The sequence below is a fragment of the Phasianus colchicus genome, chromosome Z, assembly GCF_987193195.1.
Source record: "Phasianus colchicus chromosome Z, bPhaCol1.hap1.1, whole genome shotgun sequence".
Lineage (NCBI taxonomy): Eukaryota > Metazoa > Chordata > Aves > Galliformes > Phasianidae > Phasianus > Phasianus colchicus.
In genome coordinates, this window is record NC_143476.1 from 85,767,705 (window position 1) to 85,781,667 (window position 13,963).

Here is a 13,963-nt window from a genome sequence, read left to right on the forward strand (position 1 = left end):
AAGGAGGAAGCTTGGCAAGGGAGGATAAGGCTCTGGTTCTGGTTCCAAACCAGATGAAGCAAATGGAGGGGCTGGGAAAGGAGAAGGGAGCAAGCAGATTGCCTGGCATCCATACTGATGTCTTCTGTCTGGTGGTGCAGAGCAGGAACACAGCTCTGGCTGGTGGCTCAGCTATTTCTTCATGCACTGAGAAACGGCAGCCAGGAGCCCTGTTACTGGAACATCATACGGGAGGGGACAGGGTAGTGACACACCTACTGTGCAACTTCCTTTATAAATAAACTCATGAAATCTATTCTACCACTACCTTTCTGACCTTTTTCAATGAGCTGGTCAGTAACAAATGATCATTTAATGGCACAGAGAACCGTTATATGGGAGAACAGATTGAGGCTAATATAACACACGTTCCCCTCCAAACAAAAACTCAACATCTCTCCTATATTTTTTTTCTTCCTTCCCCATCTGCAAACACTGCCAGTAAATCTGAGTAAATATATAAATAATTAAACAAACAAATATTTTCCCTGCTGCCCCCAGGCCTTTGAATCTGAGACTTCGTTGGATTTCAGGCAATCAAACAGCATCACGTTCACACACTCACTCTGCACGCACACTTCCTCTCCACCTTTGACAGAATATCATTGACTTGAGTGCACTGTGATGATTTCAAATAGGCCTGGGATAGATAATCGACTGTACACACATGCACACTCCAGCTCTTCCATTTATTTCATTAAAAAATGTAAGCACAGAAAGGTGGAAACACAAAATACCACACACATTGCTATTGATGAACTACCTAAAATTACTACTGAAGTTAAAAACAAAATAAAACAGCAACAACAACAACAACAAAACGATAAAATAGGAGGAAGCCTGATTTATTTGCTGGTCATTGGCCAGAGCGTCACAGTAGGAGATAATCTGAAAACTCTCTTTTAAATGAAAAAGTTTCTAAATGAATTTTGTTGTGATGAGCTACTTCAGGTTACTGGAATCTTGTTTATCCCCCACAATAAACATCTTCTTCAGCAGTAGCCCCAAAAGCCCCCTTGCAAAAGCCAAGGACATTCACATTCCTGCTTAAGGATTCGTGGGGTTTCTATATGATGTCCATAAGACTGGGTCAGAGTCTAACTATTGACTTAATGGAGCATTGGGTCGGTCCTCGGTAAATGGACAACGACTGCCAATTCCATCTGCTCGTACTAAGACAGTAGTACACTTATCTAGAGGGAACTTGCTCTTTTTACTGACCCAGGGAAAGCAGATTCCTTCGGCTTGATCCAAATTGTATTGCAAACAATATGTTTGGATCAGACCCTTAGAGAAGAAAGGTGGAATGCAGCCCTTCATCAAATCCTTCAGCCTTGCAGCTCCCTCAGTTGCCATAACAATGAAGAGTATATATGTGATTCACTAAAATAAATTAAAAAAAAAAAAAATCAAGTTCCTGAATCAGTGAATGATAATATTCCTGTAGACGAAGAAATTATGAAGGCTGAATCCCACTCACACAAAGAAAATAGTCAAAATTGCTGTTGACCCTTTCTTGGCAAAACAGGAACAAATTAGTATTTTCAAGTAAAATGAGCAAAGCTAATTTTCCACCTCCCTACCATGTGTTTTTTGCAAGCTTATTTTCATTATCTTCACCAAAAGAGGTTCTGATGCAACACATTTGTCATTAGAGATGCACCAAAACCTTTTCTGATGGAAAATGAATGCTAAATTTCTGCCACTAATGCCTCCCTCCTTAAGAAAAGTCAGACTGTTCTAATATTGCAGATGAGAAAATGACAGATCAATAACCTTCTGAGGCCAATTGGAATCTTCCGATTGATTCAACAGGTTTCAGATCAGGCCTGAAGGCACTGAGCTTAAGTGACTCCATCAGAGAGTGTTGGTGATTAATTATCCCAGCCCTGATTAGAACTCAGCCACCCTCATCCCTTGCTGCTTGCCCTCACCCACCAGATCCTTCCCACACTTTGAAAATGCTCCAATTACGAAAGGGTGGTTCTGAGGTATGGCAACTACCAGTAAACAGTTCAGAAGGAATGGCAGTGTTTGCTTTTCTTGCTTGTTTGTTTAATTTACTGTTAACTTTTACTGAATCGAGAGCAGAATGTAAAACCCAGAATCACTATATTGCCATTACCTCCTGTGAGATCTTTACGTATATTTTCTCTTACAGTTTATAAGGATTGACTTGCTTTGTTTTTTTTTTTGTTTTGTTTTGTTTTTTTTTCCCTTTGTCAATGATTAAATTTGGAGTATAATTACTTGTAAGAAACTCTAAATCATCTAGGTCCAAATAGACTTGCAGCACTGCTACGCTTTTAAAGACTATGCCAGAGGATTTTTGTTGGTTGTCTTGCCTATTCCTCACTTCCACTCCTACTTTTTTTCTTTTATTGCCAGTATCTTGAATGAGATTTCTTTTTCTTAAAAGAAAAATAAAAAATCCATAGTAAGAAAAAAAGAAACCACACGCACACAAAGAAAACAGAGCCAAAAAAAATGACCAGTTTCTGTCTGAACACACATAACAGAACAAATCCTGCAGAACAGCATAACTGAATAATAGTTTATCTTTTTTATAAAAGAGGGTGAAAAATTGAATCCTTGTCTGTGTATTATTGAAGATGGAATAGGATCAAATAAATTGCTTTTAAAAGTAATTAAATGCTCACAAAAGAAAAATGCTCATCCTGTAAACTAAGACAAGAAATAATGAAATGCAAACCATCTTGAAACTACCGTATGGTGACTGGAACGAGACATATCAAGCCGAATGGTACAGCAGGATCGCACAGCATACCTAGGCAGCCTACAGCTGAAGAGGGAGTTAGGAAATTCAGAAAGCAAGTTGATCTTTGTATCTAGGTTTATAAACTGAAAACCTTACAACACTTTCACTGCATGCTATCGACAGCTGCTGCCCCAACAAGCGGTACCTCGCAGAACTGCCCGTAACTTAAAGCCCAGTGGAAACCCTGCTGCAGGTGAGGTCAGGTATTCCTGAATACTTTAATCAGCACTGGAGCAGATCTCTATGCTCTGCAAAGCCCTTTTCCATCAATTACAGACTGTGCATAGCACATATGTCTTATTTTTGCCCTCCTTTCCCCAGTATTTTTAAAATGATACTAAAAGTGTGAAAAATAAAATAAACAGAACCCATTCACTGTGCTGCTGCATTTGCAAAAGAGCTCTCTGGGATCAGTTCTGCTCCATCCTGGAGTTTCTCCAAGCCTCTGAGTTCTCTGCAGCTGCCAGGCAAAGATCCTGATCCTACAGCAGGAGGTTTCTTGTCCCGTTATAGGGCTGGTGAGACTTGGTGAAAGAAACAGAGCCCTGCCTCGAAGGTGCAAGGGAGCACTTTTCTCTGGATTGGCTTTCAAAGACTCGTCAGCCAGTTGTGGCTCCTCTGCCTCTCCCTCTCTCCCTCTTTCATGCACCATTTCAAAGAAGTGCATCTTTACCTTATTATATTATTAGAATAAATCAATATTATTAATATTACATGTGGGCAATTCTGTAAATTCTTCATAGTTCTCCTCCTTGCCTGTTAACAGCAGGTACATTATACCGTCTCTAGTTAGATTGGTCAACCAGGCTATCGATAGTCTTAATAAGCAATATCTGTATTGTGACCTTTGCTCACAGAACTGAATCTCTACTATAGGGCTGTCATATTCCTTAAAGAAGTATTGATAAGCTCATTACTGTATTGCTACATATAATTTTAGGTGTGATTCTCACTCACCCTCAAGCATCTAGTAACCTAATACCTTTTTTTCCTACTAAAGCATTGGCCCTTTTACAATTGATCAAATAATGAATTAGAGCATTATAGAGAGGAAACATAATCAGGGGATTTCTACAAGCACACTGTGATATATCTTTTGATCTTCTGACAACCTTCATCCCTCTGGATCCTAGGAAGGAAGAACTGTTTTATAGGGATATTATTAGGCTGATGCTGCTTTATACATCTACCTGCAAGAAGCTACCGAATCTGACAAAGATATTTGTGTGCATTTGAGGTGAGTGATATGTTCTATGTGATGCGAATCTATCCTTAGGGACTGAAAAGGAGAGGAAATATGCACAAATGTACGTCTGCCCTTTCTATACATGCATGCATAGACAGTCTTCGTGCATCATGTACACAGGCATTTGAGTTAGAAGCAGGCCAAATATGCAGTCAGATCTCATCAGACCAACTCTGTCTGCAAAGCTCCATTTTTATTCTGTTTGAAGAAGCTTCGTGTCCAGAGTTATCTGCCCCAGCGTACTGGGAACTCAGCTGGGTTGCCGCAGAAATATTTTGGAGACTCAGACACAATGTACAAATAAACCAGACATGGATTAATTAAGTGTGACTGTATCATTAAATTAGTATAATGAACAAACAACTACGTATCATATTAAACTCTGCATATAATTCCAGGAATAGGCTGTTAAGTCACCTGTCACTTTCATACAAGAATATAATCTCTGTACTGTCTTTTAGATAGGAATTATTTAGAAGTATATGTCAGCCTTAATGTATATGTGTCTCTACTGAATGCATGTTTTCATTTATGTGCACATATAACAAATGCTTGCACATACGTATGATACACAAATGCAGCAAATGCATTTGTATCCATCTGAAAACACAACTTCATGCAAAAGTTAATTCTTGAGGGCATCGTTCAGGCAAACTATACTTCATTATATTTACCAGATTTAAATCAGAAATTACAAATCACAATAACAGATAGGGGAAAAAATAGTCTGTGTTATGAACTCTTCCCATACTGCACGTTGGTGTCTCAAGCTGTAAGCAAGGTTCTGGTGGCAAAATATTCTGGCAGACCTAACAGAGATGGCACATCTCTCTGACGATACACATCCCTGGGAACACAAACACTGCCAACAAAGCCATCTATGAAATAGTTAATATTAAACAATCATTGTCTGTGTTCAACAAAGGAGGGACAAGTAAACAGATAAGGGTGAGGTAGATCGAAATCTGCATGCCTCATTGGCTGAGCTGTCGGATATTTCTAATGCATTTGAAGGGTTTGTTACTAAGAACCTGCTAAGTATCTTTAAACCTTTGATCTGTAGCCAGTCTTAACAAAGGTGACAATTAATTAAAGGAGAGTGCATTGCAATAAAGTTACATCGTGGTCAGTTTATATATACTGTCCAAAGCTGGTTCACAGAAGTCACTGTCAATTAAAGTCTTCTTGGAGTCTAGTTCATTATCAATTTTTCCCCCTTGCCTTGATCAATATTTTTGGCTGCTTCTGCTTGACAAACTTAACACAATGTCTATATCTATATGTCTTGCCATTCATTTACATGGAATAGATGGCTGTATATGATTTATTTTTAGCCACTATGTATGGTCAGACACTTTATTTGAGAGGTTTAGAGCTCTCATCCATCTTTATTTTAAGGAATGACAATAATAAGCCCTCTCTAGCTTCGAGGGGATGTCAGGTGGATATAATGAATACACATTAAAAGCTGCATTCACCTGTGTGTGTGTATTCAGGATATGGCTCACACTGACAAAAGCAAATAAATGCAGTATCTGCGGTGCCATCCTGACTTCAGTCCACCTCAAGTGATGCGGCATATATAGAGTGATGCAAGAGATTCTGCGGTCCCCAAAATGCGACAATGCATCCTGAGGAGTTACAGAGGGAGAAAGGTCTCTATAAAAATACCCCAGCTCAGTCAAGGAAGTGGCAGTGGGAAAAAAAAAAACTATAATTTACCCCTGCCGTGGATATTATTTTTTACTCTTTCTGCTGCAGATTTTAATATATAAGGATCAGACCACCATGACAAGCCCCAGCAACAGTCATACGGGCATTAGTGGAACAGTTAGAAATGATGCAGGGGTCTGGCTTTTTTAGTTCCTCAGCTTCATTTAAGTTTTAGTTTCACTCACTGAAGGAAAGCTAAGTTCAGACACAAGCCATCAGGCACAGAAGCTGGTTGTGTTTGCTGCGAGTATGGTTTTCTTACATAAATCCACAACCCTCAATTTTAATGGGAAAGGGACAAGCAGTTTGCAAACGTGAACCTACTGATGTGATGGTGAAGCTCTCACGAACTTCTGCCCAGACAGCAGAAACGGGGTCTTTGCTTTCTCCTGAAAAAAAGATGCTGCAATTATGAAACACCAGCTTCATTAAGGCCAGGATTTGTCTTAGCTCACTTAAAATTTCACTTGGTTAGCACAAACACAGGGCACAAATATGACAGCATATGACGGAAAGTTCATACTTAGCCCTGCGGTCTTCTGTCATTGAGTATTGCTGTAAGACTATAGCCAATGCCAACACAAGTCTTTGGGCATTGGATACTTTTCTCTCTATTTTAAATTCAGGTACCTGGCCCAACAGCCTCAATCGTCTTCCCCACTTTTTCTCCCTTGGAGCCATTACCGCCTGTCACATAAACCCGCCTGGTTTCACACTTGATTGGCGGGAGGGATGGTAACAGCTCCTTTAGTGTCGTTCTGGTCTGTCAGGTCAGTGCGGCTGGTATGCATGTGCACAGAGTATGCATGATAAAAAACACCCTGACATCTTGCTAAAAACTATGGACAAGTATTTCCATCTCTGAAGGCTAGGAGACACCGTCCTTGGTCATCTGGCTAATTCTGCCCCTTGCTCTTTGCTTCATGCATTGGAAATCCTGTGCCCTCCCTCGCCTTGACAGATACAATCCTCTTTCCCGTTGAGCACAAGACACTTTCTGCAATCTCACTCACTCTTTACCCAGGCAAAATTTCCAGATAGTCTCTGACAACTTCCTTCAAAAGACTATTCCATCAGATGCCAGGCTTTTATTATATGGTGTAATTTGAATCCCCTGCTAAAGGAAGCCCTGTCTGTTGTACTGGTTACTGGTAGAAGTAGGGTACGGAGTGAGATAGACACTGTTTTCATCTAAGATGACATGGATCCTCAGTTTTTTTCCGAGATTTTAATGCTTACATTCCCAATATTTTCTGGATGACGACAAAGAAAAAATAAAATAAAATAAATAAAAAACAAATGGTGTTCTATTTCTGTTGTTATTCTCCAGAAATAAGTAAATTCCTGATTCACCATCTAACTAAAACCTTATTTTGGTGAAGTAAATACTATGAGGTTTGGAAGTTGAAACTATTGTGGTCTTTTTTAGAGGAAAAAAAAAAAAAAAGAAAGAAAGAAAAAAAAAAAGAAAGAAAAGAAAAGAAAAAAGAAAAGAAAAGAAAAGAAAAAAAAGAAAAGAGAAGAAAAGAGAAGAAAAGAAGAAAAGAAAAAAGAAAAGAAAAGAAAAGAAAAGAAAAGAAAAGAAAAGAAAAGAAAAGAAAAGAAAAGAAAAGAAAAGAAAAGAAAAGAAAAGAAAAGAAAAGAAAAGAAAAGAAAAGGAAAAGAAAAGAAAAGAAAAGAAAAGAAAAGAAAAGAAAAGAAAAGAAAAGAAAAGAAAAGAAAAGAAAAGAAAAGAAAAGAAAAGAAAAGAAAAGAAAAGAAAAGAAAAGAAAAGAAAAGAAAAGAAAAGAAAAGAAAAGAAAAGAAAAGAAAAGAAAAGAAAAGAAAAGAAAAGAAAAGAAAAGAAAAGAAAAGAAAAGAAAAGAGCTTCCTTAAAGTGCATTGGTATGTGTAGATACTGAGAGACAGAAGCATCTATAAATGTGCTGGAAATGTGAGACTAACTTAAAGAAAGAGAAGAGAAGAAACATAAGCTCCCGAAACACAAACTTTAATTTCTTTCTTTTCTCCATGTTCTATAACTTTAAAATAAGTGCATTCTTGTGAGGATGATTAGTTGATATGGTAGTGGGACTAGCTGAAGAACAGCTTTCGGTGCAAAACTTAACAGCCAAGCGAGAGATCCCAGAAAATTGGAGTTTGTACTGGAAATGCTGACACAACCGTAACAACAGCATCATAACTGGCTGCAGCTGCTTCTAGAAACCAAAATCCATGTCCAGATCCCTGAAAAAAAAGAGTTAACACGTAGCCTTCTAATTTATGAAGCAATCTAGGCTATCCATTTGACATTATCAAATATGCATATAAGCTCATCTGTATGGGAGATTATAATGTACAGGGGGATTTTTCCTTTCTCCCTTGAGTTGCATTTTGATTATTTTAAGGAGTTGTTCTTTAGACCTAAGACATAAAGTCCCTTCTGTTTTATTCCAGTTTATTTGTGCATTTACCTCCCTAAAACTTGTTTGGTTTACTACCATACTAAATGCTGTATGCATTTCTTTCAGCCAGGCAAGCCTTATGCTTCAATTATGGAGGAGTTTATTCAGCACCTGTATTGCGTTGTGCTTCTTTTCAACTAAATTTCCATTTCTCAAAGGCAGTATGTATGAATGTGTATACATCATTTTTTTCCCCTGTATTTATACACAACACAAATTTATACATTTATACGTATATACAAATATATCACCTTAATTGAATGCACATCTTCATTGCACTTCTGAATTTCTGTGGTATCCAAAACATTTATAAACATTCTTAGACTTAACAAGGTTTTAATCTTTCTATCATCTATCTTTGTAATCAAACATAACAATATAATGAATGGGAGCCTTGTTTACCTACCTCATAGGTACTTTAAATTCCAAAATTATTTATACTTTTGAGAAGGTAGAGTGGTAAAGGAACTAAACTATTCTTTTCTTACTGCGTATTTCTAGCTGCATTGAATACTTATCAAGTGAGGTTCGGGTCAGGCGGGTACATCGTACTAGCCACAGGACTGCAACAGTGGATGCTGGGGAAGTTTTGGGGGGTTTGTGTTTACCCCTCTCTAAACAAGGCTGGAAAGAATGTTGTAGCTCTCAGGTCCATGAAAGACGCTTTCTTTCTTGCTGTATGCTGTCTCCACTCTTTTAAGTGCGCTCACTCACGTGTTTCAGTAAATCTCAGTTAAGTGTACAATGCTGATTTCTTCTGACTTCCTAAATAGAATATTATGGAGACCTGTGTGTTTTAAATTAAAACACATTTCAGATCTTGGTTACAAGCATGCTTCAGTAGAAAAGGCTGTTTAAACCTACTGGGACAGTCCTATATTTAGATTACATTAATTCATAAATATTATACTAAATACCACTTAAATTGGCCTTAAATGACTTCAAAGATAATGCATTATAATATGGCTGTCCTGAGAGCACTAACCTTTATGTCTCCCAGTAACTCAGCCTTTAAGCATACACCACTGCTAGATAAGAAGGGGGGAAGTTATGAATGAATGGCTTGCTAAATTGTTCGAGTGTGATTAGTTAACTCCATGCGCGCGCGTGCGTGTGTGTGAGCGCGTGGGTGGGTCAGCTCTCCCCGGTAGATCTCTACCCGCAGATCCCAGCGCACAGCCTCTTCCCAACCCTAGAGCAAAGTGCCACAGCAGAAGTGCGTTTCTGCCCCGTGTGGAGAGAAGCGAGGATGGGGGGAATATGTAGCAGCAATGCTTGTTGCCATGAAAGATTCTTTTCTCAGAGAGCTGGCAATTCTTTTCCATATTTCCTCACATGCTGCTTCCCCTATACTCTCTTCTACATTTGTGTGTCTGCAAGAGAATTGTGCTCCCCTGCCTCTTTCCTGGTACCTGGTGTGGCATCAGAGAAGGCTGCTGGTGAGAGCACCTAGGACTTCACTGTCCCTTTCTAACAGGTTTGTTTTTTTTTTTCTGTTTTTTTTTTTCTTTTTTTTTTTTTGGCAAAGAGGGATAGTTATATACTTTACCTTCAGGTTCTTAATTTTCAATTTCCTTCTGATATACAGAAGCCTCACCACAGGATCCCTTCATAATATTTTGAATCATACACATCCCATGCTCTCATTTCAGTGGACTTACACCTGAAATGACTCCGGTTGCTATGTTTTTACTCTACGCTAATTCCCTTCTCTTCCCTTCCTGAAACACAAACCCACCTTTTCCCTCTCCACACCTAAGATTTGCTTTCTGTACACTTAAATAAACTACAGCCCACAATTAACCCTTCAAAGTATATTACTGTCGCAGCTTCATCCTCTGGATAGGCAATTTTATCAACTGAGAGTGATGGATCAATTAATGTACAAACATGATGCATCACTTACGGAAAGCATTTTGGAGTTTCAGATTGCCATCCTACCCCTGAGAACCAGTTGGACTGTCTTTGTGCAGCTCTTCACCTATGCCTCCAGCAAAGCCAAAACAGGGAGATCTGAGTGAATACTATGTTTCACATGATTGAATTTAGAGAAGGGGAAAGAGAAAGAAAACATTAAAAATGAAATGAAATAAAATGAAATAAAGTAAAAAAGCCAAACACAATCCTCATCCTTCAAAGCCCCATCATGCCTTTTGACTTAATAGTAATTAATCACTACAGGCAAGAAAGTAATTTTTTTTCCAGGTAGCCAGAGGCACATTTTTATCAGGATTAGCTAATAAATCAGTGGCATTGCTAGAAAGGAGTTCAAACTCTTCTTGGATTTACTAAATAAAACCGATCTCTGAAGCGTCGGCAACTGGGTGACTATTGAAGCTTCAGTCAAAACCTAATCTACGGTATAACAATCAACATCATCATTTTTCATTACAAAGTACAAAACTTCTAGGGTGTTAAAAATGACTGTTTCTTTCAAGACATCTTTCATACATTTTGGTTTCACAATGTAACAAGAAATCCCACCTGGAATATTTCCTATTTTTCAGCTTTAAAACAGAACTGAAATGAATGGAAATGAAGTTAGTATCTTGTTTAATTCAGGAATATGTGTTAAACATATCCAAGCAAGATAAATGATCCTTCTCTCTCTCTGTCTCTCCCTCCCCCCTGCTTCCTGAGTTTGTCTTTATGAATACAGGCATACAGTAAAAGCAAAACTGAGCAACATTTCCATCTATGAAACAGAAATTAAAGTTATTGCATGGACTGATTAATTATATGTTTCAGGTAGAACAAAGCAAAAGAATTAATTTTCATCAACCAATCAAAAAAACCCATCCCCATTAAAAAAAAAAAAAAAAAAAAAAAAAAAAAAAAGCCACCAAGCCACCAAAACCTTTACCCAGATGTTGTCTCAAACATTTCATCTATCCTATCCTGAGTGATTCTCTTCAGTGTAGCTTATACTGCTGTTATTTTTTTTTTTTTTATGGAAACCTTAGATAATTTTTGCAAACACATGTGTACGCACGGGCTCACTGGCTACTCACTATACCTCATCTATTAAACAAAACCTCCCAGGACCTTTCCTTCCCTGTTCTTTGTACTATTATTTTAATGTTATTATTAATAATTATTATGGAGTGAATGTCATGTTTAGAAGATGTCCATCAGACCTTGATGTGTCTTCTAGGCAGGTAGTCTGAAAGGAAAGCTAGGTTCAGAAGGGACAGACTGATGACTGCAAATATGAGAAGGGTGTTTGGAGCAACCGGCAATACCCTATAACTTGTGCTGAGACCCAGTCCCCGAGCCCTGAATGTTTCTACCCTGTATGACACTGGTACTTTGCACTGCCAGGGTATATTTAATTCACATTTTCTAAAGGTGGAGAGGAGGGGAGTGAGTGGGAAAGAAATGCCTCCTAAACATCCTGTTAAGTTTAAGATTTACAACTTGCCAAGGCAGCTGGAAAGCTGGGAAGCCACTAATGCCGTTCCCCGTGACTCTCCCTGCCAGGAAAGAATCGGCTGGAGTAGACGTTGTTATTGAACCTCTCTCATAACAGATACAACTTCTACTCGCCCCGTGTTCCCCTGCACAACCCTTTTTCCTCCTGCACTATGTCTGGAATAACACCCTGCTTACTTTTGGTCTTTTTTTTTTTTTTTTCCTCCCCCGTCCCACCCCCCCAAATAGCTAGATATCTTATGAAATAAATACACACACATACATGCACATACACACGCACACATGCATTATATATACAGATCCTGAATTAATAAAGTGACTTGCTACGCTCCCACTACTAAGCTATGTTACCATGCAAATTATCTTTAACTTCCTCTATGTGAGTCCTACTTTCCCATCCAGTGATCTGAGCATCTCCCCCACCACCACACACTCCCTCCCCCACCCCAAAATGTAGCATCCTCTAATCTGAAATGCACCACTGGAGAGACTAAACAGGGAAAGGAGCAGACAAAGCTGGAGAGAGCAAGGCATTGCATGGAGAGCATGTCTTTACTGCTTTGAAAGCAAACCCAAAAAGTTCCCGAGATGGACTTTGGGCACAGTAGAGTAGTGTTAGTAATGTGCCTGCTCAGAGACTTCTCTGTTCTGGAACTGAACTGCAACCCAACCCTCCTGGCTTGCCCTCTCCAACACATACTCACTTTGTGATTTTATATTTCCCTCCCTGTCAGAGATGTTTTTATTTTTATTTTTAATTTGTTCTTATATCTCTGTTCCGATGCTGAACAAAACCTAAATGAACACCCCCTGCACACCCCTGACAAATCACTCTCCTCTACCATCAGTTTCGGTGCAGACTACAAGTAAGAACCCTAACAGTGTTAAAAATGAAAAGAAAAAAAGTAAATAAATAAATAAATAAAAGAGAAGAAGAAAATGCAAAGGTGCCAGTGCCCGATACACAACTGTTGTAAAATAGGAGCTTTTCAGCTCCGCGGGAACACGCGGACAGACGGACACACACCCCTGAGTGGAAAATGTGCAGCTCCCAAAGATAAATAAAGAAATCCTCTTAATCTTTTTCAGCACCACTAGCGTGTGGACAGCTGCCTGCCAACCCAGCCTCCCGCTCCGGCTCTCGCCTGGACTCTCAGGCTTTCGCAAGTGGCAGCATCTTGCCCCTCTAAAAGGGGGAAAGACATAAAAATACTAAGAAATAAGCCAAAGGCAGCTGACCCCCTTCTCCGCTTCTCTCTCTTCTCTTTCTAGGAGGGTCTATTATTTCTTTCCCTGCCCCCCAAGCCTGCCGCCTCCGCCCCCGGCCAGCCAAAAATGAAATAAAATGAAATCGAAAGGAAAGAGAGATCCAGAGAGGGAGTGAGAACCTGCCTTCTTCTCCCGATCTCTCCCGGGAAAGTTCAGGAGGTAACTCACCTTTGTGCATGCCAGTGAACCTGTCCTTCAGCACCGTCAGTTCATAGATCTTCCCGAACTCCTCGAAGAGCGGTTTGAGGTCTTTCTCGTCCAGGTTACGGGGGATCTGCCCAATAAAGAGCTTAATGGCATCGTGGTCCTTCATTGGGATGGTGGATGGGTTTCCGGGACTATGGTTTAATCCGTTCATATGCCCGTTGGTGCTGGGGTTGCTGTGATTGCTACTCAGGCTGGTATTGTCTGGTTGTCCGTTTGCTAACGTGGCCATCTTTATATACATAGAGAAAATCTTCTTTCCTTTTTTTCCCCCTCTTCTTTTCTCTCTCCCTCTCTCTCTCTCTCTCTCTCTCTCCCTCTCTCTCCCTCTCTCTCGCTCTCCCTCTCCCTCTTTCACACACACACACACACACTCACACACACACACACTCCTCCCTCTCCGTCTCTCTCTCTCTCTGGGTCTGATCTGATTTTTTTTTTACATTGAAGATCTGTGTCCTTTCCGTTTAAACAGGCTGGATCGGTTCAAATTCCCAGCCAGACTAGGGGGTGGGGTGTGAGTGTGTGGATGTGTGTGTGTGCGGGGAAGGAAGGCTGGGGGTGGGGGATTGCTTTTGCCTCTACTCTGCCTAAACCCCCTCCTCCCATCCAACCACCCCCCCCGTCTGTCTGCCCGGGAGAAGCTCAATGGTATCTTCCAACACAGCCCCCGGCTATAAATAGCACTAGGCGCATGGCTCTTTGAGAGACAGTCAATTTCTATTGTGCCAAGTGAGCAAAGGGGAACGGTTGCGTTTTTAAGACCAATGATGATGATTTTTTTTTTTTTTCCTTTTCTTTTGCAAGTCCTCCGATCAATCGCTGTCGTTATAATTT

At 39.7% G+C, this 13,963-nt stretch overlaps 1 protein-coding gene across 10 annotated transcripts in view; it reads right to left on the reverse strand.

Annotated features, from left to right (window-relative positions):
- CELF4 (CUGBP Elav-like family member 4) overlaps nt 1-13,659 on the reverse strand; it is a 716,519-nt gene extending 702,860 nt beyond the window's left edge. For 3 of the 10 annotated variants that reach the window (XM_031602625.2, XM_090131197.1, XM_031602620.2), the window contains exon 1: nt 13,091-13,658. In XM_031602625.2, the coding sequence (XP_031458485.1) occupies nt 13,091-13,370 (280 nt within the window). In that variant the 5' untranslated portion in view covers nt 13,371-13,658. Of the gene's footprint in view, nt 1-13,090 lie in introns of all 10 variants that reach the window. The other 7 variants (XM_090131195.1, XM_090131196.1, XM_031602618.2 and 4 more) reach the window with 5 other exon arrangements.
- Nucleotides 13,660-13,963: the final 304 nt, after the last annotated feature.